The sequence below is a fragment of the Syngnathus acus genome, chromosome 12 (genome assembly GCF_901709675.1).
Source record: "Syngnathus acus chromosome 12, fSynAcu1.2, whole genome shotgun sequence".
Classification (NCBI taxonomy): Eukaryota; Metazoa; Chordata; class Actinopteri; order Syngnathiformes; family Syngnathidae; genus Syngnathus; species Syngnathus acus.
The window spans coordinates 11,081,387-11,103,817 of record NC_051097.1 but is presented as its reverse complement, the minus strand read 5'-3'; the positions used below and the strand labels follow the sequence as shown (position 1 = coordinate 11,103,817).

The window sequence follows — 22,431 nt, the reverse complement described above, 5'->3', positions numbered from 1 at the left end:
TCCCTGAGTCACTCCCCCACCTTTGCACGCACATGCGCGAACACGCGCAGGTACACCTCGGTCAATATTTGAAAAGGTGTTCGTATTATAATAATAAATAACTATTACACAAGAATTATTTACAAGTCGCTTCCGAGAAACCAAGGACATTTTTCAACCCGTTTGACACATCAGGCCATTTAAAAAAAAAAATTAAATGCAAATTTACAAATAGAATGCATTCTGCTTCAAGGGAGAATTGGATCGTCTCTTTTACTTTAATTCATTTGCAATATTATAGAATTATTAAAGACATCATAAAAGTCGATTTACTGCTATATCAGGAAGACTGGCGCCCTCTGCTGGACCGAGATTTAAATCAATGAAACGACACCCGGAACTGGTCGTATAAGTTTATTTCAGGCTGTGAGCCACACACATAATTATAAATATACATAAGTGGTTAAAAAAAATATAGTCACTGCAGCGGCATATCATCATAAAAACACATAGTGCGATAAAACTATTAAAAGGTTCTATTCCTCCCTTGTTTGCCTTGTCTGCGGTTGCTTCCTCACAAGGTACTCAGGAACTCTTTCACCTGGAACAGTTTGGACTGTCAATTAGAGTGAACAGAAATGTGCGATGTGATTTTTGTCTTTAATTACCTTCTCCATCATGTCGGCACTCTTGCTCTTGTTGCCTTTGAACTCTTCGGCGGCATCCAGCGTCAGCACCGGCACGTTGGCCAGATACTCAAAGTCCGTCCTGCGTGACAAGCGGGGTTCAGGTTGGCACACTTTCATGTTCAAAAATACTGACACAGTTGTGCTGAAAAGGTAACATATCCCAGCAGAATTTATGAAGTGGTGGAAAACAACTAAACGTGAAAATGTCTTTCTTGGATTCTCTTTCATACAGAAGATGTACTCGGGTATTGACACACACAGACACACACATTGGAAACCGCACACACGCAGAGGCAGATGCAGGTCACATGGGATCTTCTGCATCTTCCCTGGGGCTTCCTTCATGAAAGGCGCCCTCTCACTGGGAGACGCAAATGTGAACGCACGAGGCGAGCGCGGGCCCCATGGTGTAAACATGGGGGTGGGGGCCGGATTCTCACGTCATGGTCTTGTGCTGCAGCCAGCTTTCGTGCTTGACGTGGAGTTTCTCCAGATACTCCAGAGGAATTTCCTGCTCTTCCTTGCGGCCGCGCAGGTGCAGCCTCTCCAAGCACTTCTACGACGAGGGGAGACAAAAAAACGTGAGTCCAACTATTGCGGAAGAATTGTTTAGACGTGGGAGTCGGCGACACACCTCTGGGGGCACCCTCAGGTAGATGATGCCATCCAGCTCGATGTGCCGGCCAAACTGGCTGTGCAGCCAGCCGTGCCAGTCCTGGTAAATGGCCCACTCGGTGTCGTTCAGGCACTCGTTCTCGTAGAGGTTGGCGGCAAAGATGTACCTGACGAGCAGCAGTTATCTTTTTTTTTTAGTGTATTGGGAAAAACTCAAGTGATTTGGATGAATCGCGGCAGAGCTTGACAGCCACGTCGTACCTGTCGCTGTAGATGGAGCGCTCAAAGAACTGCACGGGGTTCTCGGCCTCCCGCAGCTTGCCGTTGGCCGAGCAGATCTGGGCGCGCACGCGGCTGATGCAGGCGTAGCTCTGGAAGGTGTACGCCCAACGCTCCGGCTTGTCGTACATCATCTTCAGCACGTTGCCGCCGCTACGCTGCGATGACGTCAGGTCCTGCAGGGCGGGTGTGTTTTTTGATGAATCACTACTTTCTTAACTCAAAATGGCTGGAAAAAACTGTCAGTTCATTATTCATTATTGTAACAGGCAAATGCAGTATGCTAAAATAGAATTGTATGTTTTAACTGCCGTTACTTATTTACAAGGGAAATTATTTTGCAAATAGAAATGGAAATGATCAACATAAATATGGGCAAGTGTGTCTGCTTTAAATGAGGCTCATCGCCTTTGGAATGTTGAACCAGCGGTGCCCTGCGGACATGTGGACAGACGGCAGCTGCACTCTAAATACAGATGAAGACGCTCCCAGTTATGCTCATGCACAGATTTTAATGGCGTGTCCGTGACCATTTTATGTCATATCCTAGCTATGTCCATGTCTTGTAACACGTCAAAGTTCGGAATTATGACACAGCAACTGTTTTTGGGGTGGGGCATCTCTGCAACGTCCATTTGGCTGAAATTCGTGTAAAAGTAGTGTCATGCTGCATCGACATTATATTGTACAGTTGAACATTTGAGTGTTCAACTATACTGCTAATGTTAAATCCTCCTTCTTTTATACAGTAAACTTCAACTTGGAACTCTAACATGGCCTTGGAGGCTGATTAAAGTATGCAACAGTCTGCCAGTGTAAGTGAGTTCCCCAGAGCCTTTAGGCCCCCTAAAGATTTGGTCTTGCGCACAAAAAGGCTGCAAAAGAGTAGTTTTAAAATCTGCGAGTCGCGAATATGTGGGTGAATACTGACCTCAAAGTCGCTGCCGCTCGTTTGCACATTGCACCACCTGGCGACGGGCTCGGGTACTACCTCCCAGTCGGCGCACTCCTGCTCCAGTAGGCGGACGAAGGTCGACTTTCCAGCCGCTTGAACGCCCCACAAAAAACGTCACTTTGTAAAAACACGTTAGCTATGTTGCCGCTGTTGTAACTTGCATTGAGGAGCATTGGCGCCATTCATCATCATAAGTCAACAACACATTTGTTCAATGAATTTGCACTCACCGATATTGCCCTCAATGGAAATCCGCTTGATCGTCTTCTCCATGGAGTCATTCATGAGATCGGAGCGCGGCCTCTTCGGGGTGAAAGACATGTTTTCAGTCGCGATGAATGACGTTAACAATCTAGAGAGCGGAGTCGAGGCGGGATAACAAGAGGCGGGCGTTTGACATTTGACAAGTTTGGCGGGTTACAACGCAACGAACAACAACCCGGAAGTGCTAGGTCAACAAACCAGAGATGTTCCGGGAAGCTTGTTAACGCCAAGCGAAAATAGCTTCTTTTAAATTGTCATTGCCATTGAGAACCTGATATAGATGACTGCATATACATTACTACCTACTACTACAACGTTTACCTTTCCATGCTGAAAGTTGCTGTAGTTTTTTGATGAAGTATTAAGATTTCGTAGGCGAGAAAAACGGCATCTCCAGCTAAACATCTTTGGCGTCCCCGCTTCCGCCCAAGAAGGATCAACGAAATTAAATCTAAACTTCCCAACAGAAGCTAATACGTTTCTAAACTGCAACATTGTGTATTATAAAATGGTACGAATATACAAATACTCTGAAAATTATTCTTAGATACGACAGCACATGGTAAACGATGTAGGAATGTTTTGCTACGGCAAAGTGTCGTCACTTCCTCCAACGCCTAAGCAAACGGAATATTATAACGAAAACTTGTTTCCAGAAACATTGTGAACTATAGCATAATACATAACGCAAATGTATATCTTGACGTGCTGATAATACTGATATTGTTTTTTACTAACAAATAAGACATGAGTCACGAACAGTCGCACTTTTTTCCCCCGACAAATACGTCGTCACTTCCATTGCACACGCAACTCGACTAATGTTTTGGTAAATTTCGCAATTAATGTTAAAAAATAGTAATAATAGTCAACACCACCTTTATTTGCCTTGTAAACAGCAGAATTCACTCGAGCAGCATTGGAACATCCATACCGAGCTATTATGTACACACAGTTCCTCAAAGAATACAGCCGAGAGAGACAAGGAGGAGGAGGAAAATGACGCACCAGGCTGGGAGATGCTTCCGGCTTTCTTAAAATGACCTTTTTCCAAACAGTGCATGAGTGAACACATTCATAATCAGGAGCTAAGAAAACAACAACAAAAGCTAGCAAACACCATTTGAATATGCCGCAAAAAACAAAATAAACCCTCCATGCTTGTTTTAAGTCCTCTTTAAGAGAGTTGAAGTACGAAGGAATATTAGAATATTAAAAGGGTAGGTTACAAGAAATAAGATGTTATGTTTAAAAGAAATCTGGCAAAAATACTTTGAAATATTGCATGAGGAGGGAAAAGTAAGATTGTGAAGTTATTTTCCAAAATCTATTGATATATTAAATGTGGAAATAGTCATAAGGGGGGGGGGGGGGGGGGGGGGGGGGTGGATATTGAATCTAATGGGAAAAAAAAGTTTAAATATAAGTGAGGGTTAATATAATGAGGTAAAAGTTAAAATAATATAAATAAATATATTCATCGGGTATCAAACACTTTTTGTACCATACAATTGACAACTCTGTTCTCATAAAAGAATATATTAACAGTACAAATTTATTATTAAATGACTATGGTGGTGTTTCCCCTCATATAACTCTCTAAAAATGACATAGCAATATTTCACCTTTTTTTCTACCTTATTTCTTGTAGTATCCTTTAGTTTTTCTGTAATATTCCTTCATAGACCTCATTATTTACATCTTGTGCGTTGTAGTATGACCTCTGGCAAACAGTTTTATATTAAAAAAAAAGGCTCTCTCAAGACTAATTCAAAACTAACGCAAAGCCATTCTTTTCAAAATCTGAACGTCTAAGTAAAAAGCAACCATACCCAGCGTGAACATGACAACGGGTCGCCCACCCCCTCTTTGTTTTTTTGACGCCTCAATTCTTTTTGCATAGTAACACTTTTGAGAGCAGGAGATGCGCATGCAAAACTAAACAGCAAATATCTCAGTTGTGCCTCATGAGCAGAACAGGCAAACATTCAGTTTGGGGGAAGGAAAAAAGACGATGAGTGAACGCAGCGTAGACATTCAGGCAAAAAGTCGGGGGGGGGGGGGGGGGGACAACCTTCCACAGAGGGAGGTGCAGTGAAGCCGCGCTATTTTGCCCTTCGTTGTTCCTGCCTCCACTTTAACTGCACAATTTCAAGCCATCATTCTGGAAAATTATTATTATTATTTTTTTTTTATAGTATACCGTTTTCTTCTTTAGGTTTACTTAATTGTAAATGACGTCTGCCGACATTGGGGCGGGTCGTGTCCGAAAAGGCACAGGCGAATCGATCCTATTTCTACCGTTAATGCCTCCGATGCAGGAATTTAAAACGGCTCATGCAATGTAGTTTTACTTGATTAAATCCAGCCACCAGAGGTGAGCGCGGATTCAGAGTGTCGAATGTTTGTCAGATGTTTTGCGTGGATCTGGACCTGGGCGCAGGTCTCGCCGCGGTTGCCGGACCAGGCACTTGGGATGCGTTTCCTACTAGCGGAGAAAAGCAGCAAATAGAGAAAATAGTGGAATACTTTCTGCTCAGGGATTGGCGTCTCGGCACTATTTTTGTACGCCGCAAACCAACAAGCGTGGCACGAAGCGAGCGGTGTCTCTCTTCACTCCGCTCTCCTGATAAGATGGAGTCCCGGCGCGTTTAAAACCCATCCGGACCCGTTCCGCCGTGCCCGGGCCTCATTTAAAAACATTTCCCCAAATGGAAATATAGTTTATACTGCATACGTACAGCCGAGGGGAGTTGAGGGGGAGGAAGGGGGGAGGGAGGAGGGTGTCAGTGCAAAACTAGAAGATCTTTTCAAAGATAAAAAGGACGACGGCGTTTATCTGTCCTTCGTGGTCAGCTTCTCGATCAGCTCCTGAAGCGGCGCCAGCTCTTTCCTGTCGATCAGGTTGAACTCCTGACAAGAGAGAGCTGGTCAGACGGCGAAAGCGACACAGACAGACAGACAGGCGGACGGAGCAAGGCAACCTCCGCGCTCATTTTGGTACCTGCACAAAGAAGATGAAGTGTTTGAAGGAGGTGTTGAGGTGGGCCTCCTCCTGCAGCTGCATGACCGAGTCAAAGTGCTGGTGGTAGATGTGCGCGTAGACGCGGAACAAACGCTTCAGGATGGTCTTGGCCACCGACATGAAGTTCCGCTTGAACGGGACGCCTAGACAAAACAGAATTCTTGATGTTCATCAAACCATGATTATGCTGTGGAGTTCTGGTGAAAATATCAAAACCAAACGAGAGCAGAAGTGGCTCCTCGTGGACAGGTGTGGGGGCGTGCGGTGTCGAGGAAGTGCGAGCGGCCGTGACTCACGCGGGTCACGATTGCGCGTCCTGTCACGTGTTCGTGCCGAGCAAGTGGCAAAGTTGCAGCTGCTAAGTGTGTGTGCGGGATTACGAAACTGTTGCGACATGGGATGCAGCGCGTGCGGAGCTGCCTTCTTGTCACCACCCTCAGATTCCATACGAAACACCAAAATGAAACATCTCACGAGTGGAGCGAGACACTTCCGTTTGACCTGGCTGCCGTCCAGATATTTGGGTTCCGATCCAACAAGCCCAGACGGCTTGGTGTCATTTGAGCGTGAGGCAGAGAAACAGAGTCCCGCGACCCATTGACCGCCGAAATAATCTGCCGCCATTGTTATGGTCACTGTGAGCGGCGTACCGATCTTGGAAGGGAAAAGCGTTTCGTCGTCCAGCTGGTCCTGCACCCAGGTCATCAAGTAATCGATGTACTTGGGCGCCGAGCACTTGATGGGCTTCTTAATGTTGGTGCCGTCCGCCCAGTGATACTCGTACCTGTGGAAAAGAGCGGCGTGATCAACACTGCACTGAAAAGGCTCAGCGGTAACTATTTCCGCCCCGAGGCTGTCGACAAAGGCGGTAGCATTTCGGGACGTGTCGGAGCGCATCAAATACAAAGCCAAAAGCCAATGTGTGGGATAAGCTTTTCCACGTTGACTCACTTGGGGCCGGCAGACATGACAGGGCAGCTCTCCTCCGTGCAAAAGTCTGTGATGGTTCCGTACAGCATGTTGATCTGGTTGAAGAAGTCCACAGCTGGGAATGCAAAAACAAACATCAAATAAATGCACAACTGATCAATAACTTGATTAAAATGCTTTGAAATGTTGTTTTTTTTTCCCCCATCTGGGATTTGCGCTCCTACAAGGACAAACAAAACAGCCCAAGTTGTCTTCCAACAAGCAGCTCCGACCCAACGGGGCCTCTAACGTGACAGAAACTAAAGGCAGACAACAAAAGTCTCCCAGCAAACACAATTGCGTCTGTTTAATATTCACCGTGCCTTTTCCCTGCACGACTGCTTGTGCTCTTGAGGGAGTGCCAAAACTCCGTCAGTCTTCATGGGGAGTCATTCATGTTGTTAAACGCGGTTTCTCCCCAAGCGCAGTGCGGTTTGCAATCGTTTAGTCTTTCTTTTAGCCTCGATAAAGGCCCCTCAAAATGAACTCATGAGCCCAGTTAAATGACGTCTTTATCCATCAATGGGAGTGAATGAACCACAATCCCGTCCAAACTCGCAAGGGTCCCCCAAAAGTGGGCTTTGGCGCTTACTGTTGACAGCGACCCACTCGTTGAGGTCTTCGCCCTCGGGCAACATGACGGCCATGCGCAGGTTGCCGCTCCCTAGCGTGGCCTCGGCGTGTTTCAACAGCTCATACTGGTGCGAGCCCTCCGGGATGTTTTTCTTAGGCTTGAACGTCTTGGACGAGCTTCTTCCGCTGTGAGAGGAGAGACACGGAGAGGGATTCATACAACAAATTAATTCATTTATATTTATCTGAGATTGATGTCAGATATTTATCTAGAGACCTGTTTTTTTTCTCTCAAATATAATTGGGAATTTTTTATATTTAAAATAAATCAATTTTAAAATAATTTTAAATACAATTTAATATAAAATATTTTTTCCGGTAAATATTTAATCATTTTATAAGATCTTAATTTATTTGTAATATTTTGTAATTTTGCTTGAAAATATCTGCGGAAAACAAATTGGGATTTTATTTGAGGCTGAATCTTCCCTAACGATAAGTCTTCATGAAAGTTGAACAAAAGTGCTGACAAAAAAAAAAGCAGAACAGACAGGTCCGGCCGAGCAGAATGGGGAACAGAGCGTCTTTGTGCCGCTAATGAGGTCGTTTGGAGTGGTCATCTTTCCCGTGGCCCCCATTAAACGACAGCAACTCATCGTGAGAGTCAGCACAGCAGGGAAGGACGCAAAGACGCCAACCGGCCAGCTCAAAAGCCCAAAGCACCCGACTCTTCTACTGCAAAGGCTTACGCAAAACAATCAAGTGTCGATAGGTCAAAAATAGCAACGATAAACAGTTTTCTCTTCCTCACACAGACACGCACATAAACTAACTCTTATATGCACAAAAAAATCATTTCATACACACACGCATTAAAAAAAACACAAACATTTCCTTATTTTAGCCTGGTTAACCCCCACCAGAAACTTTTAGTTCCAAGGTAGAGGACTGAAATTCCTCATTCCAATCAGAACTCACATTAAGTGGTCCGACTGGGTCAGCAGTACAAATGTAATAAATAACTGATGAAATTAACAGATGATTTCCTTTTTAATACCTAATATTGAATATTTGGAGTTTTAGCCACTGACACTACTTCCGTCGAATGTACAGCCGCCTCGACGTTTCCCTATGCTTGCAATATTCTTATTATGATATTATAATATTATTAATCAACATGACTTGATTGGAGATCGCAGTTGACATGTGGAAGACGTTTACGAGTGGCTTGTTATCCGGGAAATAGCCTTAGCCCGGAATATGCCACGGCTAACACAGCTTCGGCTACCCTTCAGACACTGTCCAAGTATGCAAACTAATACACAAAAATAATCCGCGGTTTTGACAGCATACAGATGAATACACAAGATGACAAAACAACTTACAACAGAAAGCTCATGGTTCCTCCGGCGGCGTTTCTTTGTCTCTCTCGCAGCAAATAATAAGAATAAAAGAGAAGAGGAGGAGGAAGAGGAAGGATTGTTTGTGCAAGTCTCACAAGTCCTCGTCGCGACTTCTCGGCCTTTCTCGCGGTCCTCTCGCTCTCCTAAGGACAATTATTTGCACGACGATGGCGGATGTATGCGTTGTATTCGTACACACACAAAAATATCAAATTAAACGAGGAGTGTTTTGCAAAAGAGCGGCTCCTCTCCTGCCCTTCGTGACTGATTGTGACTGACTACGGAGGTACCCGGACAAGTCGACTGAACTGACGAACTGGCTTCACTTCTTCTTCGGATGCAAAAAGGCAGAGTTCGCTCCTGTGCTGCCACCTGGTGGATAATGTGGCTCACATTTTCACGAAACATGCATCATTTGATTCACAAGCCAAAAACATCATTTACATTATTTAGAGACATAAGCCTGGTATTGACTTTGTCAAAACACACCACATGAACTAAAAAATTCCAGTCATATTATCAGAAAGGACGATAGACAGACAGACGGACAGAACATCAATTTCGGCGGGCGCTAGGACCGCGCAGCCTCTCGTCATCTAGCCCGTCAAGTCACTAAAAAGCGGCTGGAGGCGCGTGCGGCCTTCCACACGCACTCTGCCGGCCGACAAATTCACCTGTCTCGGCTTTGACAGTCGAACATCTGACGGCCCTCACTCGCTTCTCCTCGCCTTCTCCCTCAGCGGACACGCAGCAACACCTCGGCTCGGCGGTCCGAGAGAGAAGAGAAAGGCGAGACTCGGCCTCCCTTCCCCGCCCCCTTCACGATCTCCCCGGGGTCTTGTCGAGCGTGTTGTCCTCGCCTCTTGTGTCGTTCATGCGGGGTAAATCCTTTGGCTAGCTCGGCGCCGTGTTGCCTTTCCGTTTTTTGGAATTCCCGCAGTCATAGCGAAGATGGAGTGTGCGTGGAAGCCAGACGAGCAAGGACTCCATCAGATTTTACAGCTGCTCAGGGAGTCGCAGTCGCCGGATACGTCCACACAGAGATCCGTCCAGCAAGTATCCTTTTATTTGTGCTTTCTTGTCAGGGTAGGCTAGCTTTAGCCGATGCTAGCCGGGTTGTTTGCTGTTACATTGTATCTATCTACGCAGGTGCCGACCTGTTGTCGGTTTTGTTTTGTTATGAAAGTGAATGATTTGTACTGTTAAAGATGAGCACTGCACTTGAAAGGTGTGTCATGTTATGATGTGATTCATCCAATATTTGAGAATATTTTCAAGGTTGTGTTTAGTCAATTTGACCCCAGGCAAAGCCGTTCATTAGGCCCTCCACGTTTCTGTACTACTAAAAAGGAAAAAAACGTGTTTTAATGCACACCTCAACACTTAATTGGCATTCTGTTTGACTCCTTTATTGCATCTTTGCAAAGAGAAGTATCACTCATGACTCTCCCTTTCATTTTGACTCCATTCTTCTGTGGCGCTTCATCTTGTCCATTATGCACATTTCGAAAAACGATCAAACGTCTGATGCCTTTTCTTGAGACTGTTTATGACCCCGCTCAAAACTAGAGCATCTTGTCTGGCTCTGTAATGCTCTGTTTATACAACTTGTGAGCTCGGCCTCTTGCCATTTGGCCACATTTGCCATATTCAGTTTGAATAATCATCAGCAAAGCAAAACTGCTCACAAATGAACGCCATTTGCTATTATGGACACTTCTGCCCCCTCTGCAGTTGTGCATTTATTGCAAATGCGTAGTTGTGACCATCCAAAATGGTGGCAAGTTTTCAGACACGTCCAGAAAAAGTCTTATTGTACTCAGTCGTACTTTGCTTGCGCTTGAGGGGATTTCATAGCTTTAATATCTTCAGCAAATGTCTGCTGGGACCCCAGGGTGAACTCATATTGGATTGTGTGCGTGCGTGTGTGTGTTGGTCACATGACATGGCAAATGCACTGCTAATACACACACACCTCTTTTTTGTTCTGCCTTTTTCCTCAACCACTTTTTTCCACAGAGACTGGAGCAGCTCAACCAGTTTCCTGATTTCAACAACTACTTAATATTTGTTCTGACCAAGCTCAAATCGGAAGGTAAGGCGCCCGTGACGTTTTTGTTCCTCGGCGCAGCGGACAGCCTGCGTCATTATTTCTTTTTTACGTAAGCGCCCCGACGGTCGTGACTCGGCTGACCCGTCGGCCGCAGATGATGAGGCGCTCGGGGAATATGGGTCGCTCTAATTTTAAACCCGATTCCTGGCAGCGCTTAGGCCGCTGTCTGCACTGCAGATGATCTCCATGTCCGCAGTGTCAAGACATTTGCAGTGAGGGCCTGCATTAGTCTTAGATATCCAGCGTGGGATTCATCATGTCTGCGTCTCCACTTTTCTCCCAAAAGGGTTTCATGTTGTTCACCTTCATTCATATCTCTCTTCTCTTCTCCCCCGGCAAGACGAGCCCACGCGCTCTCTGAGCGGTCTCATACTGAAGAACAACGTGAAGGCTCACTATCAGAATTTCCCTCAAGGGGTGTCCAATTTCATCAAGAACGAGTGCCTCCAAAACATCGGCGACTCCTCGCCGCTCATCCGCGCCACCGTGGGTAGGTTTGGATCGCGACATTTCTTCTCGCCGCAATGTGCAAATTGTGCATTTTCTTTTCAAACAGGCATTTTGATCACCACCATCGTGTCGAAGGGAGAGCTGCAAAACTGGCCGGACCTTCTGCCCAAACTGTGCCAGCTGCTGGATTCCGAAGACTACAACACGTGTGAGGTGAGACGGCGAGTTTGTTTTTGTAAAATGTTCAAGAGAACTTGACGGATGAAAATTCCAAACCTGTAGGGGGCAGCATATTAGCCACAAAATGCCTTTCAATAGAAATGTTTAACCTTTGTTGGTGAGTAAAATTGAATTTCTTGAAGCCCAAAAAAAACTTGCTGGTTGCCAATTTGACATTTTTTTGGGTAGCCATGTTTACCATGAGTAGAGCCACAAAAAAGTCATCCCTAAAAAAAAAGACACCGCCATTTTGCTTCACAAGCCTTTTTTTCACTATGCTTCCGATTTTTCCTCGTTGCGTATGGGCGGAGCGTGGCATTAGACGAGTGGCCATAAAACAGGAACGTGTACATAATAACTCATCTCCACAAGGTCGGCGTTGGATCCAACGAGGAAGGTCCGGCCGGCCGACCCTTGACATTTACAGGCGCTCCCGTCAATAACAGCTTTTCCCGTCCCGCGATGACCTCATTTAGGAAGATTTAGACGTCCAACGGCAAATAAAGTTCCCACCCAACCGTCACCGACACAACCTCCATTACGAGCCACGGAGAAAGGTCTTCTCCTTCAAAGCCGCACGTGTCGCCTCACCCACGGACGCTTATTCCCGGGCGGAGATTTAGGTCACGGCTAAGAATCGCGACGTGCGCCGGGCTTATCATGCGGCAGCAAATGTGGCAACTTCTCAAAAGAACGAAGCTGTGATTTTGGAAAGCAGCTTGGACGCGCCAAAGCTTCTTAGTCGCCACCGGCAAAGTTGTGGCTAAAATGTCGCCGCGCTCGTGTTGCTTTGCGACTGACTTTGTGTTTTTTGTTGCGCGAGTTGGTCATGCGCTCACTCGCGAGGGTTTTTCCATCCGCCCGTGACTTCAAGAGACATCCAGGAAAAGCGTGAAACTATCTTTTCGACTACTTTATCATTTATGAGTTGCAATCTTGCTCAGTTTGTGCCAGATTAAATCAAAACACCATCATCCAGATACTTTCCGTGCTGTCGTGAAGAAATCCACGATGACCATCTTGAGCGTAAAAATTGCCGTGGATGTTTTGTGACGCCCTCGACACCTGAATTGTTCTTAAAAAGCCGAAACCTCCCTCGGCCGGATGATTAAACAAAAGGGAAAATGCCGATGGCGAATAAACTGGGCTTGCCTCAAACCCAAAAGAGAAACTTATTGTGTCATTTCAGGAATGAAAGTCTCAAGGCAAATAAAAATATTTTTTTTGCTGAATCACTTTGGGCAATGGCGCAGTTATGAAGACTCAGCGGGCCAATAAGCAACATCTTTTGTCTTTTGTGCCTGCAGGAGATCCCAAAATGGCGGCTTCACATCAAAATTGCGGACTTGCTGTGTGACTCTGTCCATGTTGAATTTTTGGTTTTGTGTGTGATAGCGAGTCACGAAAGACTTGGGAACGGCCAAATGAATTTAAAATGGCCGCTTCAACCAACCCTTGTTGCATGCTGATTTTTTTTTTTTTTGTGGGGGTCTCCTTATGATAGCCAATAGAGAATTTTATGGAAAAGCCCTTCAATGTGTCAATTTCACTTGACATCTGACCTGCTGGGTTTAAAGGGTTAAGCCGAAGCGCCGCGCCCGCCACGGCCGGCCGGCGGCCGGTCATGGCTATAAAAAGAGCCCAGCAGGTGACGGCAGATTACTTTATTTAGCTTGGGTGTCCACTTATTGCTTACAATGCTCGTGGGAGGCGGAAGGCTCAATCAATTTGTGTTTCTTGTTTCAAATTTTTAAAACAGATTTTTATTTCACTGTCGTGCTAAATTTTGATGTTGTTTAGAGCAGTGGTCCCCAACCACCGGGCCGCGGACCGGTACCGGTCCGTGGGTCACTTGGTACCGGGCCGCGGAGCCGCACAGGGGAAAAAAAAAAAAAATTTTATTTTTTTTTTTCATTGACATCAATTCATTCAGGTTAAGACGCTCGTCCCGGTCACGTGACATGTTTCCCCAGTCGAGCCCGCAAAGCTAGCAAAAATGAGTAAGAATTTATTTTGAAAAATATATAAAAATTGGCGAATCTCTCCCAATTACATCTGTCGGTGCATCTGAAAAATAAGGACTCTTGACACAGGGCGCTCGTCTCGGTCACGTGACATGTCACCACAGTCAAGCCCGCGAGGCAAGCAAAAATGAGCAAGAAACAGAGAAGTTTGGAAAGCTTCTTCGGAAAGGGAAAAACGTCCAATGAGGACACTGAAGAAGAAGAGGATACGACTTCTAAGAAAAGGAAAGCTGCATTTAAAAGAACATTTCTGGAGTCCTACTTAAAATATGGATTTATCGCCACAGGTGACTCTGACGCGCCAAGTGCACTCCGCATATGTGGCGGCGAAAGGCTAGCTAACGAGGCAATGAAGCCTTCAAACCTGCTTCGGCACATGGAGACCAAGCATCCTGCATTTAAAGACAAACCTTAACCACTTCGGGTGTCATTGTCTCCGATTACGCCTAGATGGGAACGGCTCATTTCTGAGAAAAGAGCTCGGTGCTCCCACTAATTCAACGTTTTATTTTTATGTGGTTTATATTTGTTTTTATGCCAGTCGTATCATTTTATTTCATCCTATTTATATATATAAATATTTAAATAATAAATATATAAATATATTTATTTATATAAAGGCCGGTCCGCGAAAATATTTCTGACACGTAACCGGTCCGTGGTGCAAAAAAGGTTGGGGACCACTGGTTTAGAGAATACATAAGTTCCGATGACCGATTTTAACATGTGGGGGCGCGTTGCTTTTTCACGGCGGGTTCTCCACTCAAGCTCGGCATGGCTGGAATGCTCCCGAGACCACGCCCACTTTGCTTCCCTTCTCTAATGACACGGAGGCGCCCCCAGCATCTGGATGACTTATTCATTCATCTTTTTTTGGCAGCTCTATCCTGATGGCAGTACTGCCATGGCAACGGTTGCCATGGAAACCAGTTAGGAAGGCATCGGCCCGCTTTGTCGCGCGTGACACTAATGTCTGCAGTCTTTTGCGTAGGCATGCGGAGTGAGTGAGGGAGGGAGGGAGGGAGGAAGTGGTTCGCCATTTGTGGAATAGAAAATTATTCCCTGAAAAAAAGAAAAACAATTTTTTTGTTTTGTTGTTCCAGGGAGCCTTCGGAGCCTTGCAGAAGATCTGCGAGGACTCTGCCGAGATCCTGGACAGCGACATGTTGGATCGTCCCCTTAACATCATGATCCCCAAGTTTTTGCAGTTCTTCAAGCACAGCAGCCCCAAGATCAGGTTGATTCACATCGGCCAATAAAGTTGTCTTTATATTTTCGTCGTAGCACGCACAGAGACAGAGGGTGCCTTTAGCAAAGGCCGCTCGCCCTCCGGCGCAACATGTGACCGTGCTTTGTACGTTGACAGGTCTCATGCCATCGCCTGTGTGAATCAGTTCATCATCAGCAGGACTCAAGCCCTCATGCTGCACATCGACGCTTTCATCGAGGCAAGTGTGACCGTGGCGTCGCATGATTTGGGTCACGTCATGTGAGACGGCCGTGTAGCATCCAGTCGTAAACTCTCCGCCCGTTTTTTTTTTTCTGTCGCGCTTAAGATGTCATTTAGCTTCGATTGAATTTTCCGGACTTAGATTTGATTTTGTTTGCGCAGGATGTATGTCGTCTGGATGGTCATTTTAACCTTTTATTTTTGGTCATAAACATAAAAGCAAAATAGCAGGAATAGCATTTGCACCCGCTGCGTTTGCTACCATACTAGCACGGCTAAATGGTGAGAATTAGTTGGACACAAAATGTTCGTATTTTGATTTTGTTGAACGCTCCCTCCCCTCGCCTGTGTAGAACCTGTTTGCACTGGCCACCGACGAGGAGCCCGAGGTGCGCAAGAACGTCTGCCGAGCACTCGTCATGCTGCTGGACGTTCGCCTGGACCGCCTGCTGCCGCACATGCACAGCATCGTCGAGGTGAGCGACGCTACTTTACGTATTTGGAAAAGCTGCACGTATGGCTGGACTGGCCATCGGGCGCCCCAAGAATCTCTCTCGAAGGTTTGATCTTTGCGCAGTACATGCTCCAGAGGACGCAGGACCAGGATGAAAACGTAGCTTTGGAGGCCTGCGAGTTCTGGCTGACGTTGGCCGAGCAGCCGGTCTGCAAGGAGGTGCTGTGCGGACACCTGTCCAAGTGAGACGCAATTGATTTGTCATGCCCCCCCAACCCCCTTCGACCCTGGCCGCTGATTACGAACCATGACGGTTGACCTCGGCTGTGAACATCCGTCACATGGAGTAAACGCTCGTCCTTGCGCTTTGTCATGTCCTCCGTCCCGCAGGCTCACGCCGGTGCTCGTCAACGGGATGAAGTACTCGGAGATCGACATCATCATGCTCAAGGTCGGTCGATAGCGCTGAGCGGGAAGTGACCTGCGAACCCGGGATATGGCTTGGAGACAAATGACTTTGGCCTCAAGCAATCACGTCGGGAAAATGTTTGCGATGGCATTAAAAACTTGGATGACTTCTAGATTGTGTGATGATATGACTTGGTTAGATTTGAGCGTCTATATGTCACTTTTGCAAATGGCCTTTCGCATGCCCCCCCAGGGCGACATCGAGGAGGACGAGGCCATCCCCGATAACGAGCAGGACATCCGCCCTCGCTTCCACCGCTCGCGTACCGTCGCCCAACAGCACGACGGCGACGGCATCGAGGATCAGGAGGAGGACGACGACGACCTCGACGACGACGACGACACCATGTCCGATTGGAATCTACGTGAGTTGGCGGCGGGAGTTTTTTCAAATGGCCGACTTGACCGGAGCCGACGTTCTCAGGGAAATGCTCGGCGGCGGCGCTGGACATCCTGGCCAACGTGTTCCGGGACAACCTGCTGCTGCACATCCTGCCGCTTCTCAAAGAGCTGCTCTTCCATCCCGAGTGGGTCGTCAAGGAGTCGGGCATACTCGTGCTGGGAGCCATAGCTGAAGGTAACGGAGACGATGGAGACTTCATGCAACAGAACATTTCTGCTTGTCCGTATTCATCCAATCAACCTAAAAGTGTTTGAATTTCTTCCTAAAAGTGACGATTTGCTGGTTTTGGGCAGGTTGCATGCAGGGAATGATTCCGTACCTCCCCGAGCTGATCCCCCACCTGGTCCAGTGTCTGTCGGACAAGAAGGCGCTGGTGCGTTCCATCACCTGCTGGACGCTGAGCCGCTACGCCCACTGGGTGGTCAGCCAGCCCCCCGATGTCTACCTGAAGCCCCTCATGACCGAGCTGCTCAAGCGCATACTCGACAGCAACAAGCGCGTGCAGGAGGCCGCCTGCAGGTAAGCGCAAATCACGAGACACCAAGAAGCGCCGAAGTTTGCTCACCCCCCTGGTGTTGTCCAGCGCCTTCGCCACTTTGGAGGAGGAGGCGTGCACGGAGCTGGTGCCCTACCTGGCCTTCATCCTGGACACGCTGGTGTTCGCCTTCAACAAGTACCAGCACAAGAACCTTCTCATCCTTTACGACGCCATCGGCACGCTGGCCGACTCGGTCGGTCACCATCTCAACAAACCGGTTAGCGGCGCGTTTTACATTCAAATTTGCAGTGTCAATCCATCCGAGGAGAATTTCTTCCTTTCTAACTTATATTTGTCCCAGGAGTACATCCAGATGTTGATGCCCCCTCTGATCCAGAAGTGGAACCAGCTCAAGGATGAAGACAAGGATCTATTCCCTTTGTTGGAGGTGAGCAACGTCAAGCTTTAAGGCATCAGCGTGCTCTCAGCTCTCAGTCCGACCCGCTCCGCTCTCCTTTCAGTGTTTGTCATCGGTGGCGACGGCCCTGCAGAGCGGCTTCCTGCCCTACTGCGAGCCCGTGTACCAACGATGCGTCAACTTGGTCCAGAAGACCCTGGCTCAGGCCATGGTGAGCACAAAATAAGAATGAAAAGAAATATTCCAAATGATTCTAAATGGATCCTCCCAGCTGTACCAGTCGCAGCCGGAACAGTACGAAGCGCCGGATAAGGACTTCATGATCGTGGCTTTGGATCTCCTCAGCGGCCTGGCGGAGGGTTTGGGCGGCACCATTGAGCAACTGGTCGCCCGCAGCAACATCCTCACCCTCATGTATCAGTGCATGCAGGTGAGCACCTCCGCCCAAGCATGAACAAACATCAGCAACTTATTGTTTCTTTTTTTTTTTTTCCACCCTTCATGCTCAGGACAAAATGCCCGAAGTGCGTCAGAGTTCCTTCGCCCTGCTGGGCGATCTGACCAAGGCGTGTTTCCAGCATGTCAAACCGTGCATCGGTAGGTTTCTCTCGGCCAGACAAAGACGAGCGCTAACAAACGTGCGCTAATTGTCTTTTTCTTTCAACTCAGCTGACTTTATGCCGATACTGGGCACCAATTTAAATCCGGAGTTTATATCCGTCTGCAACAATGCAACGTGGGCAATAGGAGAGATCGCTATACAAATGGGTGAGTACAAAAAAAAAAAAGATTGTTTTTATTTTTATGATTTTTATTTTATTGTTTTTCTTTTGTTTAAATTTTTTGTCTTACACCACTAAATCCTGTTTTGTTTTCTTGGGTTTTTATTTGCGCAGGGCCCGAAATGCAGCCGTACGTTGCCGTGGTGCTGCACCAGCTGGTAGAGATCATTAACAGGCCCAATACGCCAAAGACTCTTTTGGAAAACACAGGTACCACACTGTGGCGGTACTGAGCCGGGCCAGAGCGGCCGCCACGCATGCACACACGCTCATTTCAAGCGTCTGCCTCTCACCAGGCTGCGACCATACCGGTTCCCCCGGCTTCCTGTTAAGTATGCAAACAGTTGAAGCGATAAGATTCCAATCTTGATGAAGACCAAGCAGATGAACGAGGCACCCGCGTGTCCTGAACTAATAATAATCTCCTTTCAATCTGTTGATCTGTCATTATTCTGTTGTGTAAATGGGCAACAGGTTAGTCTGCCATCTAGCGGCGGGCCATTTAATTGTCACATAACTCGTTGGCCGAAATTGGGTCAGTTCCTGTGTTTGGATATCAAGGCTTTAAAATCTAACGCAAACATTTGCGAGTTAAACGTTACCAGGAACCACGCGCTTGTACTAACCGGCACTTTCTGGAAGCGCACACACATGCGCGCGACGCATTTGAGACCATCCAAGGTGACGCTTTGCTCTTGTGACTTAAAAAAAACGAGACCCAAGCGCAAAGTGTGCGTAAAAAAGGAATGGTGTACACGTCTTGCTGTTTGTTTGCCGTCACTTTCCTTTGTTGCTTTTTCTTTCAATGTCAGCGCATATCTGGCTCATGGATGTTAAATGTTGTTCGGTGCACGATTTGCCAGCCAACAGTGGACGCCGCAAAGCCTAGATAACAATGATTCATTCCGGAATGGTGAATGATTAGTGGAGTGCAAGTTGAACATTCGAAGCAGGCGCTTGGGTTGCGGTTGACCTTTGAATTATCCCGGAACCTCCAAAGTTGAAGACCAGCGCGCTTCCAGTAATCATTCGTTGACTATTTGCAGACATTCCTGCACCGAACTTAAGATAAAAAATAGCGTTGCCATCTGCTTTCTGCATGTGTCATTGAACTTGTTCACAAAATCTGCCTGCTTGTTTTAATGAGAATGTTGCATAGTTTTGTGTCTTCCTTAAACTTAGGTCCTCGCTCGCTCCTCTTCCTCCTCCTCTCCTCCTCCTCTATGCCTCATAGCCACCTGCTGTGCCTGGATATTGTCCTCCCTATCCTCCATGTAGTCGGAGTCATGTTGTCATTTCTGTTTCAAAAAGAGCGGCAACAGCGACAAAACACACACTCACGCACACACACGCAGTTCTGTTTGTTGTGTATAATTAACATTGGTGAGTTTAAGGGAGAAATGTGCTTGTGAGGCACGAGTGGCGACATTTTATTACAAATTGACTTTTTGCCATGGCTTTTGTCCAAATAGGTCAAGCATAAAGTTCAGCGACCAGCAAGATCTTTTTATTGGCCATCCAAACATTTTAATACAGTGACACGTTGACTTTCCATTGTGCCACAGTCACTTTGGCATTTAAATTTAAAAATATCATGTAAATATATATAATATAAAAAAAATATATATTTAAAATTATAAGCCTTCTTATTTGGACAAAAGATGCCGGTTGTCAATTTTTTTGGGGGGGAAAAAAACCCAATGCGTGTCCCCCGGAATGAATTTCACAGAAAACGAAGCAATTTCTGTCCGACGACCGTCTCTGTCCGACTTGTCGATCAATGTGTTCTCCCTTAAACGTGTTTGTATGTATGTCCTATGTTTTGCATTCTACCCTCCTCGACTGCAGGGGGCAGTAGTGCGCTAACGGCCCACACCAATTGAAATCTGTTTTTCTGATCATGCACAGACAGATTGTGTTGATTTTTATGTCTCTGAGTTATGTGTTTTTTCTTTATTTTTTTCTCCTCCCCACTCCCCCCTCCCCCTCCTCCTCATTGCTCATGTCTTGGTTGGCGTTTGGTGGTGTGTAACCGTGATTGCGTTACCATAGCAATAACAATTGGTCGTCTTGGTTACGTTTGCCCTCAAGAGGTGGCACCCATGCTACAGCAGTTTATAAGACCCTGGTGTGTATTATTCTCTTTTTTTTTATTTCATTCATCTTTTCTCTGTTGCTCTTCTTTCTCTTTGCTGTCGCTCTCCTCTCTTAAAAAATGTCCAATTTATTTTCTTCTTAAGTTTTGTAATCATTGCCAACCATGTGACTAACCCTGTCCTCTTTTAGGTCTTACTTGTGATTTTTTTTTTTTTTTTGCCCAAGTGGCAACTCCACGTTATTGTGTCTAGTTTTTAATTTTTTGTCGTTGTCCACCGTTAGCCGCTAGCAAATTTGACATTTTTTTAATGTAGCAAATCACACGGGCGAATTGCCGTAATGAGCGGGATGTACTTTAAAGTGCTTCCTGTTGTCTTGGAAATTGACGAATGAAGAAGCCCATTATAGCCAAGAGTTTGTTTCATTTGAATATTGTAAGAAATCTTTTTTTTTCTTTCTAAAAAATTAAATTAGAGGTGTAAAATGGGGCCAGGAAAAAAAAGTCAGTTGACTAATATTCTACTGTCAGCATTAAAAAGTGCCGTCACCGTCGGCAGGTGCACCTCCCTGCGCAACATAAGAGACAACGAGGAGAAAGATTCGGCTTTCCGAGGAATTTGCACCATGATAAGCGTCAACCCGGGAGGTGTGGTACAGGTGAGATAAAAAAAAAAACAACAACTTCAATTTAAAAAATAAATAAATAAAATGGTGTGTCAAATTGCCTCACATCTTGCCATCTTCTTCTCACAAGGATTTTATCTTCTTTTGTGACGCGGTGGCGTCTTGGGTCAACCCCAAGGAAGATTTGCGAGACATGTTCTACAAGGTAACAACGTTGGAAATTGACCACTTTGTAGTATTGAAGAACTGATTTTGGTGCGGTTTGATTCCAGATCCTTCACGGCTTTAAGAACCAGGTGGGCGAGGAGAACTGGAGGCGCTTTTCCGACCAGTTCCCCATGCCGCTAAAAGAGCGCCTGGCCACCTTCTATGGGGTCTAAAAAGGGGCCGGGGGTCAGTTGTCCACCACGTCAACATTGGTATTAAACAAGCGTCGGATTACCATTTGCTTCTAAATATTTCTTTCTATTTCCATGCAGGTCTTTGATGTCAGGAGAAAACATAGGGAACCTCTTTGACCCAGGGAACACCACGCCCTTTACCAGGGGGGAGGATCCGCCTAATGGGGGAGGGGGGTCGGGTGCCGGGCCCGCTCCCCCCTTCACTTGGCGGGATGGGGTGGGAGGGTGGCGCGACTCCCAGTGGGCCTGCGCGGGAACAGGGGGGAACCGATCGGGGAACGAGGACAAAATAACCAAAGTCGCCATTCATTATCACGTCGTCATCGTTTAGCTTTTGAGTTTCCGCAATTTCTGCGAGGTTTTCGTGTCTAAAGCGGAACTCGGTCCCCGCCGGATCTTCCGGAAGAGCGTGCCAGATCCTTTTCAATCAATTTCCTCCAATGGTAGCAAAATAAGGAATTGCCAGAATGAAGTTGAAATAGGATGAGAATTAAGGCAAGGAACAGAAATAGCTGCAATGTTACAAATGTTAAGTGATGTTACGTTTTCATTTTTCGGGGGGGGGGGGGATAAGTTGTACGTGAACAAAAATTGTAGTTAAAAGAAGCCATAACGTTACGAGTCTCAATTTTATAATCGTAACCGAACCTCAACTGTGACTTTGACACGAGTTGTCGTAATTGTTTGAGAATAGTTGTCGTTTTACAAAAGATGAAACCGTCATTTTACAAGTGCTAAATAGTCATTTAAGTGAATGGTTTTAAATTTTATGCAAAACACGAGAAATGAAAGATGAAGAATTTGACAAAAATAGAGCGGAAAATTTACGAGAATAGTCATAGTTTACAAAAAAAAAGTGCCGTTAGGGACAACCGTTGCAGTAGCACTAAAGTCAGAATTTTACGAGCGTCAATTTGTAATTTTACATCAAAATGAAGCCATAATTTTACCCCTCAAAAAGTTGGCATTTTAGGAAAATAAAGCCGTCATTTTCAATAACAAAATCTGAATTTTACAATCTTTGAATTTTATAAGAATCAAATATCACAATTTCATGGAAATAAAGTCGTCATTTTATAGGAATATTTATAAACAATTCCAATAGTTGTAATTGTATGAATAGTTGGAAACGTCACACTACACTTGTATAATATATTTGACCATTTTTAGCCTCGTGATATCTGAAAAAGTGCGACTTTTTCTTTCTTTCCGTAAAACTATGACTTTTTTGCCGTACTATTCCGAGTTTATATGACAGATTTGGCAAATTGTGGAAAAAGAACAAAAGTGACGATGTCA

The 22,431-nt window shown here is 46.0% G+C and overlaps 3 protein-coding genes across 5 annotated transcripts; 1 reads left to right on the top strand and 2 right to left on the bottom strand.

Moving 5' to 3' along the window:
• Window positions 1-378: 378 nt before the first annotated feature.
• dck (deoxycytidine kinase) lies at window positions 379-3,359 on the bottom strand. 2 transcript variants are annotated; one of them, XM_037265228.1, is made up of 8 exons: window positions 3,103-3,359; window positions 2,748-2,820; window positions 2,494-2,609; window positions 1,545-1,738; window positions 1,303-1,450; window positions 1,109-1,224; window positions 648-747; window positions 379-580 (listed from the first exon to the last, which is right to left on the bottom strand). In XM_037265228.1, the coding sequence occupies exons 1-8, from the start codon at window positions 3,274-3,276 to the stop codon at window positions 554-556; spliced, it is 948 nt and encodes a 315-aa protein (XP_037121123.1). In that variant the 5' UTR covers window positions 3,277-3,359; the 3' UTR covers window positions 379-553. The 2 variants fall into 2 exon arrangements, with proteins under 2 accessions (XP_037121123.1, XP_037121124.1); XM_037265229.1 differs by lacking the exon at window positions 3,103-3,359 and having other exon boundaries at window positions 2,748-2,966.
• Window positions 3,360-4,649: 1,290 nt separating this feature from the next.
• Window positions 4,650-9,084, bottom strand: LOC119131094 (MOB kinase activator 1B). Its single transcript, XM_037265244.1, has 6 exons — window positions 8,734-9,084; window positions 7,368-7,534; window positions 6,758-6,851; window positions 6,457-6,590; window positions 5,786-5,949; window positions 4,650-5,694 (listed from the first exon to the last, which is right to left on the bottom strand). Exons 1-6 carry the CDS (start codon window positions 8,745-8,747, stop codon window positions 5,617-5,619), a joined length of 651 nt encoding a protein of 216 aa, XP_037121139.1. The 5' UTR covers window positions 8,748-9,084; the 3' UTR covers window positions 4,650-5,616.
• A 276-nt stretch (window positions 9,085-9,360) lies between these two features.
• On the top strand, window positions 9,361-22,033 carry tnpo1 (transportin 1). Of its 2 annotated transcripts, XM_037265149.1 has the most exons (24): window positions 9,361-9,807; window positions 10,771-10,846; window positions 11,205-11,354; window positions 11,421-11,527; window positions 14,661-14,794; window positions 14,924-15,005; window positions 15,361-15,483; window positions 15,585-15,703; window positions 15,852-15,912; window positions 16,123-16,294; window positions 16,354-16,506; window positions 16,626-16,851; window positions 16,916-17,087; window positions 17,172-17,258; window positions 17,332-17,439; window positions 17,500-17,658; window positions 17,738-17,825; window positions 17,898-17,996; window positions 18,125-18,220; window positions 20,063-20,138; window positions 20,665-20,764; window positions 20,862-20,936; window positions 21,004-21,124; window positions 21,211-22,033. In XM_037265149.1, exons 1-23 carry the CDS (start codon window positions 9,703-9,705, stop codon window positions 21,109-21,111), a joined length of 2,676 nt encoding a protein of 891 aa, XP_037121044.1. In that variant the 5' UTR covers window positions 9,361-9,702; the 3' UTR covers window positions 21,112-21,124; window positions 21,211-22,033. The 2 variants fall into 2 exon arrangements, 1 of the variants encoding a protein (XP_037121044.1); XR_005099580.1 differs by lacking the exons at window positions 20,063-20,138; window positions 21,004-21,124; window positions 21,211-22,033.
• The last annotated feature ends 398 nt before the right edge of the window (window positions 22,034-22,431 follow it).

Excerpts from the sequence above, each read along its gene's own strand:
- dck (XM_037265228.1), bottom strand. The coding sequence starts at position 3,276 with ATGTTGCAGTTTAGAAACGTATTAGCTTCTGTTGGGAAGTTTAGATTT. Across the intron at positions 1,451-1,544 it reads CGCTCCATCTACAGCGACAG|GTACATCTTTGCCGCCAACC; the intron begins GTACGACGTGGC and ends GCTGCTCGTCAG. Across the intron at positions 581-647 it reads GTGCCGACATGATGGAGAAG|GTGAAAGAGTTCCTGAGTAC; the intron begins GTAATTAAAGAC and ends AAACTGTTCCAG.
- LOC119131094 (XM_037265244.1), bottom strand. Across the intron at positions 6,852-7,367 it reads CGAGTGGGTCGCTGTCAACA|CTGTGGACTTCTTCAACCAG; the intron begins GTAAGCGCCAAA and ends TTGCATTCCCAG. Across the intron at positions 5,695-5,785 it reads ACTTCATCTTCTTTGTGCAG|GAGTTCAACCTGATCGACAG; the intron begins GTACCAAAATGA and ends CTCTCTTGTCAG.
- tnpo1 (XM_037265149.1), top strand. The coding sequence starts at position 9,703 with ATGGAGTGTGCGTGGAAGCCAGACGAGCAAGGACTCCATCAGATTTTA. Across the intron at positions 14,795-14,923 it reads CACAGCAGCCCCAAGATCAG|GTCTCATGCCATCGCCTGTG; the intron begins GTTGATTCACAT and ends GTACGTTGACAG. Across the intron at positions 16,507-16,625 it reads GCTGGGAGCCATAGCTGAAG|GTTGCATGCAGGGAATGATT; the intron begins GTAACGGAGACG and ends GGTTTTGGGCAG.